This window comes from Plecotus auritus, assembly GCF_963455305.1.
Source record: "Plecotus auritus genome assembly, chromosome: 1".
Classification (NCBI taxonomy): Eukaryota; Metazoa; Chordata; class Mammalia; order Chiroptera; family Vespertilionidae; genus Plecotus; species Plecotus auritus.
The window spans coordinates 81,299,594-81,319,303 of record NC_137770.1 but is presented as its reverse complement, the minus strand read 5'-3'; the positions used below and the strand labels follow the sequence as shown (position 1 = coordinate 81,319,303).

General features: G+C 44.6%; 1 protein-coding gene across 1 annotated transcript; it reads right to left on the bottom strand.

Moving 5' to 3' along the window:
• Window positions 1–3,751: 3,751 nt before the first annotated feature.
• PNP (purine nucleoside phosphorylase) lies at window positions 3,752–14,550 on the bottom strand. The gene is made up of 6 exons (XM_080680880.1): window positions 14,442–14,550; window positions 12,517–12,686; window positions 9,720–9,823; window positions 9,359–9,534; window positions 9,051–9,241; window positions 3,752–8,615 (listed from the first exon to the last, which is right to left on the bottom strand). The coding sequence occupies exons 1-6, from the start codon at window positions 14,450–14,452 to the stop codon at window positions 8,398–8,400; spliced, it is 870 nt and encodes a 289-aa protein (XP_080537006.1). The 5' UTR covers window positions 14,453–14,550; the 3' UTR covers window positions 3,752–8,397.
• Window positions 14,551–19,710: the final 5,160 nt, after the last annotated feature.

The window sequence follows — 19,710 nt, the reverse complement described above, 5'->3', positions numbered from 1 at the left end:
CCCCATTTTATCCTTTGCTTTCTGAGCTTTCTTGTCCTTTCCCCTCCTTTCTTCCTTCCACTCCGTCTCTTCCACTACCACTGACTAATGGGAAAATGAGAATAGGAATTCTAACAGCTCCCTTTGGAAAAAAGCTTGTCTCAGCTAGACAGGAACCAGCAACTGTTCCCGATTTTATCCAGGACCCTGATGGATTCACAAAGAAATTTAACTGTTAGAACATGTAATCCTGGCTATTCTGACCTATTCCAATTAATACACCTACTGGTTTCTGAGAGCAAGGCAACATAGTTACTAAATAAGGTCTGCTGTGAAACTGTAGAGGAGTCTGTTTTTACTATTAAAGCCAGGTTTAAAAAAAAAAAAAAAAAAGGCAGGTCACCATAAGATTGTAGAAAACTGAAATGGGATTTACAAAGAGAAAGCAAACATAGGGCTGCTCTAAGGACTATGAGAGGGTATTGCCCCTTCTCCTTACTAATACTTTAGGAGAAATTGAAATTATCATAAAAGAGGAAGTTATTAAAGTCCTTGTAGATACTGGGGCCACTTTGTCCATTCTTAACCCTACCCAACTGAGTTTCCCTCTCAGAGTAAAGCTTCTGTGCAAATGGTAGGGATATCTAATGAACCAATGACTGTTTTTAAATCAGAACCTGTCCCCTTTCAACTAGGTGATGTTATGAGGCAGCATATACACTGAGTGGCCAGATTATTATGATCTCTGAACGCGTAATAATCTGGCCACTCAGTGTACATCCTATATAATAAAAGGCTAATATGCAAACTGTCTCCTCAACCAGGAGTTCCAGCAGGCAGGCCGGCCAACCACCCATGTCCCCTCCCCCTGGCCAGGCTGGCCAGACCCCACCCATGCATGAATTAATATATATATATATATATATATATATATATATATATATATATACATATATATATATATATACACACACACACACACACACACACACACACACACACTAGAGGCCCGGTGCATGAAATTCGTGCATGGGGGCAGGGTCCCTCAGCCCAGCCTGCACCCTCTTCAATCCAGGACTCCTTGGGGGATGTCCAACTGCTGATTTAGGCCTGATCCCTGGGACATCGAACATCCCTCTCACAATCCTGGAACACTGGCTCCTAATCGCTCACCTGCCTGCCTGCCTGGTCACCCCTAACTGCCCCCCGCCACCAGCCTGATCGTCCCTAACTGCCCCCCACTGATGGCCAGGTCGCCCTCAACTTCCCCCTCCCCGCCGGCCTGGTTGCTCCTAACTGCCCCCCCCCCACCTCCTACTGACCTGGTCACCCTTTACTGCTCCCCCCTGCTGGCCTGGTCACCCCATGCAGCCTGCTTGTTCAGTCGTTTGGTTGTCCCTCACTAACCCCCCTGCCAGCCTGGTCACCCCACGCAGCCTGCTTGTTCAGTTGTTTGGTTGTCCCTCACTAACCCCCACTGCCGGCCTGGTCGTAGGCAGCCATCTTGTGAGGGCTAATTTGCATATTACCTCTTTATTATATAGGAGATATATATATATACTGAGTGGCCAGATTATTATGCATTCAGAGATCATAATAATTTGGCCACTCAGTGTATTTTACTGGTCAGATCAACCTCAATTCACCTGATAGGGGGAGATTTTCTTGAAACCCATGATATCCACATATGCTTTTTTCAGAAGGGTGATATGTATTTAGAGCTAAATGAACCAGATATAGAACATAAAAGGGAAAATGATGATTTTAAAAAGGGAACCTCCCAAGAGGGAAAAAATTTTGAGACTGAATGCATGTCTGCTAACCATCTTTTTTTCATTATTAACTTCCATGAGAGCCTGAGAGATAGCTAAACAGAGTACCTGCCCTACTCAGAATGGCCCAGAGACTTTCAGGCTTCAACCCCAGTAAGGGGGGGTGCAGGAGGCAGCTGATCAATGATTCTCTGTCATCATTGATGTTTCTCTCTCTCTCTCCCTTCCTCTCTGAAATCAATAAAAATATATATTAAAAAAGAAAGAAAAACAAAACTTAAGATAAGCAGCAAAAAGATTCAGATCATGGTCACTCAAAAATTAGAAATAACCCAGAATATTTTTTAACAAGGACATATAGGATCTGACTGCCTCCAATTCACCTGTCTTTTTATTTTAAATAATAATAATTCAACCTTGAATGCCATCTAAGGTTATAGTCTTGCCCATCCCCAGTGGTCCACCCTATTCAGCAAGACAAATGCTGACACTGAGACTTCCTAATAATGAGCCTTCCTAGCACCATAGGACCCTGTTATCTAACCAAAAGGTTGGTTATCAATGCATCCTTTGGATTGATTTGTGACCAAAAGGGCTCTGTGTGGACGAAAAGGGGCCACGTGCTACCCTGACTAACTCAGGGAAGGCCTACATGGCTGCCTTGCAAACTTAGAGACCTAAAGTAACCACAAAGGATAGTCCAAAATTAAAACTTTTTAAACTAAAAAGCAGTTTATGGTGGCTAATCATGTCTTAGGCCAGTATCTTCCCTGACAAAGGTCAATCTTTAACTGAACTGAGCCCGTCTATTGACTTTTTGCATCTACGATAACATATCATTGGAATGTCAAAGTAATTTTCCTTTTTCTGGTCCCCTCAAGGCACAGGCACTGCTCTGCAAAGACCACAAATGCCCTCATTGTTACTCAGTTAGTTGTTGATTGTTAACTATCCTGCATCCATGTAAGAAAAGTATCATTTTACTTTTTTATCCAACCCAAAGGTTTGCCTGCTTTCTCCCACCTCCCTAATCTATCATCAATGGATTTTACGTAACCCACTTACATCTCCCCTTTTGATTGTAATGTATAGAACAAGGTACAAAACTGCCATTCTTCAGAGCTTTATCTCAATCCATTGAGTTCTGCTTCCTGACATTTGTCAACAATTTGGCTCAAATAAACTCACAAAAATTCTTCACAGGTTTGAATGTTTCTTAAGTTAACACCATCTTATCTCCCACTGCTCCCTCCAATAATTTCTTCAATTTAACTATTTCAATCTGTTAAATGATTAAACATTCCTTAATTCACCTGCATGTAGTACCTTCTGCCAATCCTCATTACCTCTCTTTCCTGTAAGACCTAATTCAAGTCTCAGCAGTCTTTTTCCCACTCCCCATCCCCAGTGTTGGTTCTCTCCTCTGAATTCCTATAGCACAAGCCAGGATATGCTACTCTTCATACATCATTGCTCTATTTGGCTCAGATAGACCGTTGGCCTGTGGACCAAAGGGTTCCTGGTTTGATTCCAGTCAAGGGCATGTACCTTGGTTGGAGGACCTCAGTTGCAGGCTCCTCCCTGGCCCAGGCCCTGGTCAGGGCTCCTGCAGGAGGCAACCAATCCATGTATTTCTCTCACATCAATATTTCTCTGTCTTTCCCTATCTCTTCCACTCTCTCTAAAAACCAATGGAAAAATATCCTCAGGAGAAGATTTTTTTTTTTTTTTTAAAAAGTCCATCTTACTCATAGTTCATAAGGGGAAGCCAATTCTAAACAATGACAAGATAACGCAGGAAAAGACTACAAGTAGGCAGAGAGGACACAACTAATTCAGGCTTTTGTGTACATATATCCTGTCTCCCATCTAGATTGCAAGCACTTTGTCTTATCAATTTATATTAGGGTTTTTAGGACAATGTTCTATTCAAAGTACATGATTAACAAGCATTATTGATGTTGATAAAGATAACCATGATAGGGTCAGGTAAGAAAGCCTAACTTGATGGAGAGTATGTGCTTTGACACCTATCATGAGATTCAGGAAAAACAGTCCATTTTGCAGATGTTCTGCAGGCTCCTCTGGAGAATAGTCTCATCATCAGTTTTTTTCCCCAAGAACAATCCTTCTTTAGGATTGTCCCTCCAAGATCTATCTCCCCAACTTTGTGCCTTTATTCTCTTGGTTACCTAAACTGATACATTCCATTTGGGCTGAATTATTTGGCACTTCGAAATTGAAGACATTTGATTTTTTTTTAAAGTGGTGTATCCATGCAATTGAATATTATCCTATATAATAAAAGGGTAATATGCAAATCAACCGAACAGCAGAAGCCGGGCTCATGGCTGGCAAGTGCAGCGGGCGGTGGTGGGAACTTCTCCCCACTCCGCAGCAAGGCTAAGTATGTCCGACTGCCATCAGTCAGACATCCCCCGAGGGCTCCTGGACTGCAAGAGGGTGCAGGCTGGGCTGAGGGACCCCCTGAGTGCATGAATCTTGTGCACTGGGCCTCTAGTTTAGTCATAACAAGAAAGTATGGCCCTAACTGGTTTGGCTCAGTGGATAAAGCTTCGGCCTGCGGACTAAAGGTCCCAGGTTCGATTCCAGTCAAGGGCATGTACCTTGGTTGTGGGCACATCCCCAGTAGGAGGTGTGCAGGAGGCAGCTGATCAATGTTTCTCTCTCATCGATGTTTCTGACTCTCTGTCCCTCTCCCTTCCTCTCTGTAAAGAATCAATAAAATATATTTTTTAAAAAAGGAAGTATGAATACATGCTACAACTTGGATGAACCTTGAAAATATTACGCTCAGTGAAAGAAGCCAGCCACAAAAATCCACAAGATTCCATACAGTTCAATCTATAAAGACAGAAAGTAGCCCTACCTGGTTTGGTTCAGTGGATAGAGCATCAGCCTGCGAACTGAAAGGTCCTGGGTTTGATTCCAGTCAAGGGCACAGGCCCGGGTTGTGGGCTTGACTCCCAGTAGTGAGTGTGCAGGAGGCAGCTGATCAATGATTCTCTCTCATCGTTGATGTTTCTATCTCCCTCTCCCTTCCTCTCTGAAATCAGTAAAAATACATATTTTTTTAAAAAGGACAGAAAGTAGATTAGTGGCTCCTAGGGCTGGGGAGGTGAGGAGGTGGTGCAGAATGATAGCTAAAAGATACAAGAGTTCCTTTTGAGGTGATGACAATGTTCTAAAATTGACTGTAGTGGTGATTGCACTTATCTCTGAATATACTAAAAATCACTTACCTATATGCTTTAAAAGGGTGAATTTTATTATATATGAATCATATCCGAGTAAAGCTACTTTAAAATAGAAATTGAAGACATGTTGTGTTCATGTTCTCTCTCCCCAACCCATATACCCCTCAAACCAAAAAATTCGAATGAATTAACTTTGAATTAATACTTATTACCCATAATTAATTATCACTTGCCTGTAGCTACTTTCCTTGCCATACCACTTAGTTTTTATTATAAAGAAAGCACAATTTTGTTTTATGTCACTTTGGGGGTATATTTAATGCCCTAACATGAATATAATAATATTTACACTTGATGTATGCATATACACATAAAGTAGGTGAGTCCTACTTTTTATGCTGTAAGTTAGAACTAAGAAATTAGACTTTTGAATTAGGACATCAAATGCATAATTTTCTTCTTGAATCAAGAATTCTATCATGAAACACAACACCCTCTACTAAATCTAAAAAGCTACAAAAACAATATTCCACTATCTCTCTGATATTTTTCAGGTGGCAGCATTCTGGTTCCTGATCCATCTCACAAGTGGCAGATCAGGGGTAAGAAAGCAAAGCACCAGTCCTTGCCACTGTGGCTCATTTGAGTGGAGTGTTGCCCCATACACCAAAAGGTTAGAATTCCGTCAGGGCACATACCTAGGTTGCAGGTTCGATTCCACAGTCTGGATCTGTACTCCCTTCCTCTCTCTCTAAAATAAATATATTCTTGGTGAGGATTTAAAAAAAATTTAAGCCAATCACCAAATGCAGCCCTCCTCTGGTCTCCAAATAGCTGTCTGCCCACGTCTCGCTAGAGCCTCTCTTGTCCTCTGTTCGTCACACCTTTGGTGACAATGACCCACGAACATGCCTAATACTTTTCATAGCTCTGTGCTTTTCTCACCCTGGGGCGAAATCCTCTTCCTCTCTTCCACCTAGACTGAGCTCAAAGTTTTCTATAAAACTTTCACTAAACAACCAATTCTCATGGTCCAATGTATACAATTTCTCTGTCCTTTGGGCTCCCGTCACATAACAATTTTAAACCATCTTATATTAACAGTTAATGGTTTTACCAATGTATCTCTCTTAAGACTGTAGGGTACTCATAAAAAAGAATGAAATCTTATTTGTCACCTGGATGGACCTAGAGGGTATCAGGCTAAGCGAAATAAGTCAGAGGAAGACAAATTCCACTTCTATGTGGAATCTAAAGAACAAAATAAATCTCCGAAACCGGTTTGGCTCAGTGGATAGAGCGTCGGCCTGTGGACTGAAGGGTCCCGGGTTCGATTCCGGTCAGGGGCATGTACCTTGGTTGCGGGCGCATCCCCAGTAGGGGGTGTGCAGGAGGCAGCTGATCGATGTTTCTCTCTCATCGATGTTTCTAGCTTTCTATCCCTCTCCCTTCCTCTCTGTAAAATATCAATAAAATATATATAAAAAAAGAACAAAATAAATGAACAAATGACACAGAAACAAACTCATAGATACAAAGAACAGATTGATGGTTGCCAGAGGGGAGGGGGTTGATGGACTGGGTGAACAAGGTGAAAGGATTAAGAAGTACAAATTGGCCCTAGCTGGTCTGGCTCAGTGGATAGAGCATTGGCCTGCAGACTGAAGGGTCCCGGGTTCGATTCCAGTCAAGGGCACATGCCCAGGTTGTGGGCTCAACCCCCAGTTGGGGGCATGCAGGAGGCAGCCGATCAATGATTCTCTCTCATCATTGATGTTTCTATTTCTCTGTCCCTCTCCCTTCCTCTCTGAAATCAATAAAAATGTTGTGGTTTTTTTTTTAAAAAGAAGAAGTACAAACTAGTAGTTACAAAATAGTCACAAGACTATAAAGTACAGCACAGGGAGTATAGTCAATATTATAATAACTATCTATGGTGCCAAGTACTTAAATTATCAGGGGGACCACTTCATAAATTCTATGGCTGTCTGGCCACTGTGCTATACACCAGAAACTAATACAAAATAGTGTTGGATGTCAACTGTAATTGAAGAATAAAAAAGAATAGGCACTTAAGAAAAGACCATTTTTTATTCTTAATATAACACTATTTGAAAGAGATTTCAAAAGCTTTCCATCCAAAATGCTTCTTCCATATTATACTACTAACTGGCATGTCACCATTAGAGGCTCATCCAGCCCTATCCTTTCTCAAAAGGCAAATGGACTGGGAGTGTAGTGTGGTTGTCAAACATGCCAGCCAGCTGACGGCAAGTTGATAAGCACAAACAGTGCAATGAGCCAAAAAAGGGGCCATGTCTGGCTGCTGCGTCACAGAGAGGTTCTGACTAAGCAAAAATGAAGAGAAAGACTAGAGCCCAGAACGTGAGCAACAGGGGAAAAGAAAGTGCTCAAATAGAAGTTGAGTAAGAGCCAACTCAAGTTACCTGGGGTTGACAAAACTAATCAGCAGTGAAGTGGCTGGCAGCAGATAAAGGGGTATTTGCCACTGCATTGTCAGAATGGAGTGAAGAAGAATACAGTTGCTATTAATTATGAAAGAAGGTAGAGTAGTGGATAATTAAGAGGAAATATAATTAGGGCTTAACATGGAACTGGCAACAATGGAACAGAAGTGGACACCAGTAAAATAATTCAGATATTCATGAGTATAAACAGGAAAGCATTCAGAAGGCAAGGGACAGAGGCAAGACTGGCCTGAGGGAAGTGGCCTTCATAGACCAGTTAGCCCTTCCTTATCATTTTCTAACATCTTTCTCTATTTTCATCATCTTGCCTTTTCTTCAACCTTTCCTTAATTTACATACATCATCTCAGTCCTTAGCTACTTGTCTGAGAAGCAGATAGTCTCACAAGACATGTGCTCTCATAGCCATTTATGCCAATCTTGGCCTGTGCCCCAGCCTTATCCCAAATTGCACAAAAAAATAAAAATAAATTATTTCATCTTTTTCTTTATTCTCAAAATATGATAGTATTAAAGTTCAAGAGGTATTGAGCTGGTCCCTTTGTGCTCGCCAGCACTTTGTGGGAGGTAGAACTGAATCCCCAGGAATGTGAAAGCATTATCTCAGAAAGCTAGCAGCAACTATTAACTGTGTCAAAGTCAGTAGCCCGAGTCAAATCCTGGGAACGTTCATGGATGTGTAGTAGGGTTTGGCTTGGGCTCCAGCTCTTGAAAATAGTGGAAGTGAAAATAATGAAGTGTTATGAGAAGACAGTTGAGCAAAAGAGCACTAGGCACCAGAAGGGTCTGGTGGGAGAAGTGGGGAAAGTGAAGGATAGGGATCTTCCTCTCCTTTCTGCCACTATCTAACACCAGAGGCATGTCACCTCAGCAAGGGTCCAAAGTAGGTAGCAGCTACTTGGGTCCCACAATGTAGAGGGCCAGACCACTCCGGGGCTGGTTAACTGTCACGGTCAGGCAGTGGAATGCTAGCCATAAGGATGGAGACAAACTGTTCCAATTTCTGCGCAGCTTGTTTCCCAGCATTTAGTACTTCCTCGTGGTTGGCTTTCTCCAGGCTTTCATAATCCATGATGACCTTGTTAGTGATGAGGGAGAAGCCAAAGACTCGAAGTCCACAGTGCCTTGCAACTACAACTTCTGGTACTGTGCTCATGCCTGATGGAGAGAAAGGAAAGCCATGTGTCAGGACCCTTAAGTGACTCTTTTCTTCACCGTTTATCCTAATCTATAACTGTCTGTGGTAATTTTAAAGTCAGTTCAAAGGATGCAGCTCCATCTTCCAGCCAGAGGTACAGAAGGTGACTATGACATTGGTTAGAATAATCTTTAGAAACAGTTATCAAATCAAGTATACGTCATTAGCATTACAGCTGTTTAAGCCCCTGATGCTGAGTGGGGAGGTCTGATGCTATAACACATCAAACTTCACCACCTTAATACCTTTCTAGAAATCACTTCCTAGAAAGTCAATCTTTCTCAAGTCAAATCTTCTCCCAATCCACTATCAGGTCTATAATCTTTTACTCCTTCCCTTTTCTAGTTTACCAGATCCCTCCCTCTTCAAGCCTCTAGCCAAGTATCCCTTCTCACCAACAGCATCAGCACCCAGCTTCTGCAGCATACGAGATTCTGCCACAGTCTCAAAGCTGGGGCCTGTCACCATAATGTAGGTCCCTTCCTGTAGCTCTCTCTGCTCTCCCATTTGTTTCCAGGTACTGTGAGCCTTCTGCCTCATCTCCCGGTCGTAGGCATCAGACATGGCAGGAAAACGAACTCCAAACCTAGGGCACAGGTTGGATTATCTCAGATTAATGAAATACAATGAGCTCTCTCCTCACTTCCAGACAAGTCCTTACACCACCACCCCCCATCTATAAACAAAGGAGCAAAATAAGTACCTTTCATCATTGGGCCCTATGAGAGGGTTCTCACCGCAGAGACCTGGTAGGTTGATGTGATCACGGATCAGCATGATATCTCCAACCTCAAACTTGGGATTGAGTCCTCCAGCTGCATTGGTGACCACTAGGGTGTCCACACCCAGAAGATGGAAAACCCTCACTGGGAATGTCACCTTGGAAGCAAAATATAAAAGATCAGAAAGTATTCTTTAAAATTTCACCAATCCATTATTCAGATATGCACGCCTTACATCATGAAAGGAGGGAACCAAAAATCTGCCTAGTTAGGCAATAAAGTGGGATAGAGAGCTCTCTCCCTTTCTTCCAGATCCAACCCAGACTTATGTCCCGAATTTACCTTCCAGAGTGGGTAGCCTTCATACATGTGGAACCTGCCCTGCATCATCACACAGTTTCTGCCATTCAGGACCCCAAACACCAGTCGACCAGCATGACCTGGCACTGAATACAAAGAAAGAAAGGGAAATGAATGGGATGATGTTTTCATACAACATTGAGCACCTGCTATGAGTCCACTCACTGTGCTCAACATGTGAGGATATAATTAAGCAAAAGAAGATGTTATTATGTTCACTTTCAGAAATTTAGGTCGGTGGTGATAGAAATTAATCATAAACTTACAAATAAATACTTAAGTACATTCAAAGATTAGGACTATGGGGGTAAGAATGTTCAATGTGAACATATATCAAAGGAAGGGGGAAAAATTTTTTAAAGAAATTTCCAAACAATAAGAAAGCCATATGGTAAAAGAATAAGTGAGCAAAAAAAAATAGGATTAGTGGGAAATAATGAATGCTATAATTATAGACCGCTTTCCCAAAATTCTCAGAGTATGTATTCCTATGTATTACCTGAACTAAACTATATGCACCTTCACTCCTGAAAGGACGGTCATAGTATATTCTTCTTCCTAAAGAGGCTCCTAAATAAGGGCAAGGAGCTGAATTTGGACCCACACAAAGTCTTCTCCATTAGGACTCCAAACTGTCCTGGGGAACACATGCCCATGATGGGGCGTGGGAATGCAAAAAGAACTCCCACACAGATGTAATAACCATCATTACCATTTTCTTTATCTGACACTTCTCCTCTAATGAACATGGCGAACTTATCTTTTAAAAAATGGATGGTCTGCCCTGGCTGGTTTGACTCAATGGATAGAGCGTTGGCCTGCGGACTGAACGGTCCCAGGTTCAATTCCGGCCAAAGGCACATGCCTCGGTTTCTGACTCGATGCCCAGTAGGGGGCGTGCAGGAGGCAGCCAATCAATGATTCTCTCTCATCATTGATGTTTCTCTCTTTCCCTTCCTCTCTGAAATCAATGGAATATATATTTTTTTAAATGGATGATCTGGGAGAGGAACCAAAACCAAGAGGAAGAGTTGAGAGACATTTAGAAATAGAGGTTTATTTTTTTTAATTACCAGTAATAGAACATAGGTGAGAGTTAGGAAAACGCAGGTGGAATATACATAATAAGTTGATAAAGCTTAAAAAATGAATCCTCTTGTTACTTAGTACAGTGCCCTTCTAACTGAAGATAGAAGTGGCAGGTGGAGCCAATGTCACTGCTGTCTCCCTTACAAAATTTTGCTCTCCATCTCTCTTTTTAGTATTTCCTTCTCCAACCCCCATCCCCACCTTCTTGCTCTGGTCTCCCAGTCTTACTCCAAAGGGTTTGAAAAATAACTGAAAAATCTGTTTACTCATCTGGCCAAGGTGGCCAGTGACTGAGCATTGACCCAGAACCAAGAGGTCACTGGTTTGATTCCTGATTGATGTTTCTCTCCCATGGATGTTTTTATCTTTCTATCCCTCTCCCTTCTCCTCTCTCTAAAACCAATAAAAACATTCCTTTTGATCTGTTAAAAATCCTAACTCTCCAGGGAAAAGAGGAAGGTAGAAATCCAAAGAAGTATTAAATTAACCAATGAAAGTTAATTATCTGAAAAATTAATAAGTAAACCAAGTAAGCTACCCTTGTAAAAATAAATAAGTTACCCAAGTAAGCTACAGTACACTTGAAACTTGCCTCTATTTCACTTGGCCCTTTTGTAAGCCTTCACTGTAGAGCTTTCCAGCTGCTATTAGGATGCTGGGTATGTTATCCTCGGGTCCCTCTGTGCATAGGGGACATCTGCCCTTTTCCCCCTCAAAAGGGCCAGTGTGTTAGGTTAGGTGTATTCATGGATTATTTATATATTTATTTTCAAGAACATGGTAGTCTGTGTGTCCATTTGTTGTTGTGCTCTAGCCTGTGCCTTATCCTAGGACTGAAGCTAGAGCTGGGGAGATTAGAAATGGCAGGAGGACACAGGACAGAGGAGGCCTGATTTTGCCCTGGGAGGTTACAGGCAAGGCTTTTTCCATTTAAGCTGCAGTGATGATGTAGGTGTGTGAGTATGTATGTGGTGACTACAGTGTGTATGGGGGAGGTGTTGTAGAGCTTTAAGGAGGGCTGAGTCATTAAAGCATAGGAAATGTGTCATCATCTAGTACCATTGACACACACATGCCCTATTATGACAGTCCTTCTAGTGGAATTTCATTCTAAAGTCATTCTGATTCATGGTGGTTTATTTTCTACTCTTACAAGTTGTCTTTAGTCCCATGCTATAGAGCAGGGGTGGGGACCTTTTTCTGCCCAGGGCCATTGGGATATTTAGAATATCATTTGAGGCCATACAAAATTATCAACTTAAAAATTAGCCTGCTATAGTTGGTCAAACATTTAAGTAACTCACCCCTAATGCCTTGGCAGGGCCAGACCAAATGATTTCATGGGCTTTATATGGCCCGCAGGCCTGACATTCCCCACCCCTGCTTATAAAGGTCTGGGCATAGAAGCATTGCCCTCCCATCAGAATCCCATCAATGTCAAATCTCAGGGGGAAGGTGGAGGTGGGTGGGAAGAGGTCAACCAAAGAACTTACATGCATAACACATGGACACAGACAAAAGAGTGGTAGAGGCATGGGGTGGGGTACAGGGGCAGGGTATAAGGGGCAGGGTATAAGGGTCAGTGGGAGAAAAAAAGGTGACATATGTAATACTTTCAACAATAAAGATTTTTTAAAAAAAAGAATCCTATCGATATCCCTCAATCCCACCCCTCTCTCCTTGCCAGTACCTGTACTTTGGGGAAAGTTTGGTATCTCACTGTAGTCAAAGATCTGGGTCTGAGTTAATTTATCAGTCAGGCCTCCTAAGCCAGAACCACAGATCACTGCCACTTGAGGTCGGTGTTTGGTGTGGGACAGAAGCCATTCTGCAGTATGTTGATAATCTTCATATGTGAATCTAGAAAAAGAGAAAAAAATCAAGGTGAGTTTTGCTCCCATACCAAGGGCATGAGAGACTAAAGACCTTTACTACAGAAAGGCTGGCAGGTACACCGAGGTGGCAGGGGACAGAGAAGCTAGCCACAGAGCTGCCCAGATTGGAGGCTCCTCTCTCTCAGGAAAGGCAACACTCAGCTCGACTAGCTGCCCACTCCCCTTTCCGAATCACACCCACTGGAAGTATGATATGAAATGCATTCGAAAGCCTGACAAAAGTTAATGTTTCCACCACCAGCCCCAACTTAAATTTTGCTATCACTTTCAGGTTTAATGTCTCTCCTTGTGACAAAGATTTAAAGAAGAAGGGACCAGAGTCCACAGAAGTATAGTTGAAATAATCAAATCAAGGAGGGTAAAGAGACCCTCCTATCTTACAGGCTCAGTTTGAAAATTAATTAATTTTGCTAATAAGCTCCAAATACCTAGGATTCCATAAATCAGGCTTCTGCTCCACAGCTCTTGAACCTTTCTCCCACTTTCCCCCCTGCTGTGTTCTCCTCCCAGTCTTCTCCCATTTTCCCTTCTCTGCACCAAGGTCCTTTGCCCTTCAGAGACCTAAGGACACACACTTATCCAGAACCCATACACTTGGTCCCTCCCCTCACCCCTCCCCCCCCCCCCCCCCGCACTCCTAATCAACCTAGAATTTTTCTCACAGGTCCAGTCCAATTCTCACACCCATCTGGGAAGACCAAAGATTGAAGAAGAAGGAAAAAAAAGTCAAACTGAGGTGCAACAGAGCTGAATACAATTAAGGAAGCCTCTAGGAAATCCTATCCTTCAAAAGAAGAACCTTTGAAACAAGATGGCTCTACAATACACCAGGAATGTAGCTAGGTAAGGGATAGGGGCGAGGGCAATGGAGCTGGGGCCACGAGATGATGGAGCAGAGAAGCAATAAGATGGTAAACAGTTCATCAAATAGCATCCCTAAGAGGTGCAAAGGAAATGAAAGAAGTAAGACCTAGACACCTAGCATATCTAGCCACAGATTATAGGACTTCCTCACTGGCCGTCAGTCCCCCAAGAACACCCTAGAGCCCTGGGCATCCAAAAGCCAGTGATCCCTAACGCTGGAAACTTGGACTTAGATTTCCAGGACTAAAGCAAAGAGAAGGGTTTTCAAAGGTGTGAGGTGAGGGTAGTGGGCAGGGTCTGTTGCTCAATTCACTAAATAAAGATTTCCTTTTCTCCTTGGAGACTCCATCCCCAACTTAATTGAACTCCAATTTGGAGGGAAAGGCTGTGTTGGCGAGGGACGTGAGCGGTATCTCCTCTGAAGGAGGAACTCAAGATATGGGCACAAAAAGTACCTTACAGCTTTACCTAGACTCTAGAATGGGAATCTGTGAAGAGCACATGGGGATGGGGGCATGCCTCCCTCTACACTTACACCCCAAACGTGTGGGTGTGCGCGCGCGCGCGCACAGACACCAGCTTCCTTTCGGTATAGACTACACTGTACTAACCGGTCCCCTCCCTGCTCTAGCGGCGCCACCTCAACTCTATTCCCACGTGCGCCCCTGCCGGCGCAAGCCGCCCCACGGCTCTGTCGCTTTGTCCCTGGCACCCGGCTCCATGCCAGGCCTCTGCATCTCCAGGGCACTCTCCCGGCCACCTCCGGGCTCGGAGTGCCAAGTTTCCAGGTTTCGGTGACAGCTATTTCCCCTCCCCAGGGGCCTTTGGGGTTCCTCGGGCCTGGTGCCCGCCTCACCGGCTCTCCATGGTCCCGTGGACGCTCTCTCGATGAGCCTGTCCTTCTGCGCAAGGTTCTGCTCCGCCGAGTTGGGCTGCCACAACCGGATCGGCACTGTAAACCCGGCGCGGGCTTATATCCCCAGCCCGGGAGTGCCCAGCCAATGGCAGCCACGTAAGAGGGCCGGCCCCATCTCCATGGTGACACACCCAGTTTCAATTGCTGGAGGCTGGGTTGTAAACCTGAGTTCTTCCCAGGGCTGGACCCTTACTCGCGCCTCACCCAGCACCTCCAGCATTTCATCCCTGCACCTATTCCGGTCCGCAGAGCCCGGTTTTCCAGCAAGAAGGAAACTCTGTGGGAAGAAGACTAGAAGCCAGGAGGGGGAGCTCCCCTCCCTGCCAATACCCCCTATCCCTCGCCCATGAATTGTAACCCCATTCCAGGTTGTGTCTGCAGCACACCGTGAGAGATTAAAAAGAGAAAATTTTAAACCTTAGATAGTGCAATCCTAGAAGAAAATTAAGTGAATCTGAGTTACTTCCTGGACAAAGGAAACTGGGTTGACCCTAGCAACATTGCTGATCTTGAGGTTACAGGATCTGAGTCTAAATCTAAGACCAGATGGGGAGAAGATAAAACTTTTAGGGGAAAGAATTCCTGGATCCTCAACACGAAGGGGGGTATGAGATGGGAAACCAGACAATCCCTTGATTTACACAATACTGGATCCAAGCAATACAGATAACTAGAGAAGGACTCATGTAACAAACTACATAATATAGCATTTTTGTAAGAATACAGCTATTGCCCTAATTTGGCTCAGTGGATGGAGTGTTGGCCTGTGGACCAAAAGGTCCTGGATTTGATTCCAGTTAAGGGCACATGCCTGAGTTGCAGGCTTGATCCCTAGTAGGGGGTGTGCAGGAGGCAGCCAATCAATGATTCTCATCATTGATGTTTCTATCTCTCTCTTCCTCTCCTTTTCTCTCTGAAATCAATACATATAAAAATTCAGCTATTTCCTCTCCCCACTTTTACAATTTTAACCAGCCTCACACAAAGTCATAAATCAATGGCCCCTGCTTAGCTATTGGAATCTTCCATCTGTTTCCACTCACCTAAAATCTAATCCTATATAATAAAAGGGTAATATGCAAATCGACCAGACAGCAGAAAGACTGGTCGCTATGATGCATACTGACCACCAGGGGGCAGATGTTCAATGCAGGAGCGCCGCTCAGCCACAAGCTGAGTACAGTGGAGGTGGTGGGAGCCTCTCCTGCCTCCGCAGCAGCGCTAAGGATGTTCAGGGGGGTGCAGGCCTAAGCCGTCAGTTAGACATCCCCTGAGGGCTCCTGGACTGCTAAAGGGCACAGGCCGGGCTGAGGGATTATCCCCCCTCCCCCCCAGTGCACGAATGTCATGCACTGGGCCTCTAGTCCTATATAATAAGTGGGTAATATGCAAATTAACCCTCACACCCTCACAAGATGGCTGCCTATAACCAGGCTGGCAGAGGGGTTAGTGAGGGATGACCAAATGACTGAACAGCAGGCTACATGGGGTGACCAGGCCAGCAGGGGATCTGTGAGGGGTGACCAGGCCGGCAGGGGGGGCAGTTGGGGCAATCAAGCTGACAGGGGGGGGCAGTGAGGGGCAACTAGGCCAGCAGCGGGGGCAATAGAAGCAACCAGGCCAGTGGGGGGGGCAGTTAGGGGCAACCAGGCCAACAGGGGAGGGGCAGTTGGGGGCAACCAGGCCAGCAGGAAGAGGGCAGTTGGAGGTGGCCTGGCCGGCAGGGGGGTGGCAGTTAGGAGTGATCAGGCCGGCATGCAGAGACAGCGAGGGGCGATCAGGCTGACAGGGGAGGGCAGTTAGGGGCGACCAGGCAGGCAGGCAGGTGAGCAATTAGGAGCCAACAGTCCAGGATTGTGAGCGGGATGTGCAACTGCTGGTTTAGGCTTGATCCCGGATATCCCCCGAGGGGTCCCAGATTGGAGAGGGTGCAGACTGGGCTAAGGGGACCCCCCCCACACCCGGCCCGCCAATGCACGAATTTCGTGCACCTGGCCTCTAGTGTATATAAGTATATATACACTAGAGGCCAGGTGCATGAAATTCATGCACAGGGGGTGTATCCCTCAGCCCAGCCTGCACCCTCTCCAATCTGGGACCCCTCAAGGGATGTTCGACTGCCCGTCGGACATCCCTCTCACAATCCAGGACTGCTGGCTCCCAACTGCTCTCCTGCCTGCCTTCCTGATTGCCCCTAACCTCTTCTGCCTGCCAGCCTGATCACCCCCTAACCACTCCCCTGCCAGCCTGATTGATGCCTAACTGCTCCCCTGCCAGCCTGTTTGCCCCTAACTGCCCTCCCCTGCAGGCCTGGTCACCCCTAACTGCCCTCCCCTGCAGGCCTGGTCACCCCCAACTGCCCTTCCCTGCAGACCCAGTCACCCCCAACTTCCCTCCTCTGCTGGCCTGGTCACCCCTAACTGCCCTCCCCAGCAGGCTTGATCACTCCCAACTGCCCTCCCTTGCAGGCCTGTCCCTCCCAACTTCCCTCCCCTGCTGGCCATCTTGTGGTGGCCATCTTGTGTCCACATGGGGGCAAGATCTTTGACCACATGGGGGCAGCCATCTTGTGTGTTGGAGTGATGGTCAATCTGCATATTACGCTTTTATTACATAGGATAGAGGCCTGGTGCACGGGTGGGGGCCAGCTGGTTTGCCCTGAAGGGTGACCCAGATCAGGGTGCGGGTTCCCTTGGGATGTGGGGCGGCCTGGGTGAGGGGCCTGTGGAGGTTTTCAGGCCAGCCACACCCCCCGGCGACACAAGCAGAGGCCCTGGGATCTGGGATTTATTTATCTTCTACAATTGAAACTTTGTAGCCTTGAGCGGAGCCAAGCCTTCTGCTCGTTCAGTGGCTGCAGCCATTTCTGTTGGGATTTATTTATCTTCTATAATTGAAACTTTGTAGCTTGAGTGGAGGCCTGGGCCAGCAAGGGCAGGCGGAAAGCTTGGCTTCCTCCATTGCCAGGGAAACCCAAGCCTCCCTCCTGCTCTCTGTGGCTGCAGCCATCTTGGTTGGGTTTATTTGCATATTCTCTCCTGATTGGCTGGTGGGTGTGGCTGCTGGGTGTAGCGGATGTATGGTCAATTTGCATATTACTCTTTTATTATATAGGATATATATATATATATATATATATATATATATATATGCAGAAACAGTGCCAAATGAATGCTTTATTCTATCATTATTGTTACAATCGGTTTTTTATTATTATTACTATCCCTATTCATCCAGTAATTTTAGCAAAGATAACAGGGTGATTTAAAGTAAATCTTACTGGGCCTAACCCTGTAGTTCAGTTGGTTAAAACATTGTCCTGATACACCAGGGTTGTGGGTTCCCCAGTCAGGGCACATACAAGAAGCAACCATGAAGGCATAAAACAACAAATTAGTGTTTCTCTCTCTTCCCCCTTCCTCTCTGTATCTAAAAATCAATAAATAAAATTTTAAAAATAAAGTAAATCTTAATGACCTTAGTAATGAGACTATGAACAACTGAGACATCAAAAGCATTATATTAAATGATGGATAAGATCAGTCACAGGTAAAATTCAGCCCAAGAAAATATCTATTCAATTTGATTGCTGAAAAGCTTTTTTTTAAAAAAAAAACACTCCAAATCCAATCCAACTTACACAAAAGACAAGATTAGAATATGATTATATATAAGAAAATGCAGCCCTAGCTGGTTTGGCTCAGTGGGTAGAGCATCAGCCTATGGACAGAAGGGTCCTGGGTTCGATTCCAGTCAAGGGCACATGCTAGGAGTTGTGGGCTCAATCCCTAGTAGGGGGTGTGCAGGAGACAGCCTATCCATGATTCTCTCTCATCACTGATGTTTCTATCTCTCCCTCTCCCTTCCTCTCTGAAATCAATAAAAACATATTTTTTTAAAGTGTAAACTTAATTCGTTTTAATGGACTCTCTAAAGTTAGTGTATAGAAACCAAAAGCAGATGCTCTACAATATATCTACAAAATAAAAATTCAGGGACAAGTCTCAATTTTCTATAGTAATTCTAAGGCATCATATGGGAAAGAATCTGCAGTATATATAAACATTCCCATCACCCAAGAAATGTACTGTTATGTGACAGGCAAGGACAGTTTACCAGACCCCTCCTTAGTCAGATGGTATAACCTTCAGAACTACACAACATACTCTATTCTGAATTCAAGTTCAGCAACCAATGTTATGCTCCCTCTCCCGGCCAACTCAAAGCCCAAGTGCCAAGTTTCTCTTGAAGCCCCAATTTCTTCAATCTGTTTCACCTATGACCCAGAGAGGCGTCTACCCTACAAGGTCCAGCACATCTTCTCAAGCCACATCTTTATCTTGGTCTATTCAACAGGAGGACCCAGGCCCTAGGTTGCATTAAACCCTACCTTGGATCCTGTCCTACCCCTAACTTTGGTTTATTTACATCTCTTACTGCTATCCTCACAGTTTTTGACCTTTAAATGGTACAGATTCAGGTGTTCTGTGTTTGTGTGCATTTGCTGTACTACGAACACTGATGTATAGCAGATACTAAAAGGTCAAAACTATAAAATGTCTATTATTTCTACTTAGGCCACGTTAGCTTAAAAATAATAGGCCAGCCCAACCGGTTTGGCTCAGTGGTTGAGCATTGACCTATGAATCAGGAGGTCAGGGTTCCATTCCCAGTCAGGGTACATGCCCAGGGCTCAACCCTCAGTAGGGGGCATATGGGAGGCAGCTGATCAGTGATCCTCTCTTATCATGGTTGTTTCTATCTCTCTTTCCCTCTCCCTCCCTCTCTGAAATCAATAAATATATATATATTTTTTTTTAAATAATAGGCCCTAGCTGGTTTGGCTCAGTGGATATAGCATCAGCCCTCGGACTGAAGCGTCCTGTGTTCAATATCAGTCAAGGGCACATACCTCGGTTGCAGGCTCTCAGCCCTGGTCAGGGTGCATGCAGGAGGCAACCAATCCATGTGTCTCTCTCACATCAATGTTTCTCTCTTTGTGTCTCTCCCTCTCCCTTCCACTCTCTCTAAAAATCAATGGAAAAATATCCTCAAGTGAGGATTAGAAAAATAAAAAATAGCAAAGAAGGAGCTGCCACGTGCAGAAACTATTTCTAAAAAAAAATAAAAATAAATTAAAAATAATAGGCCAGTGGCTGTCCCTCTCAGAGCATGCTGTCTTTCCCTTTCCCCTCTACTTCCCCGCAGG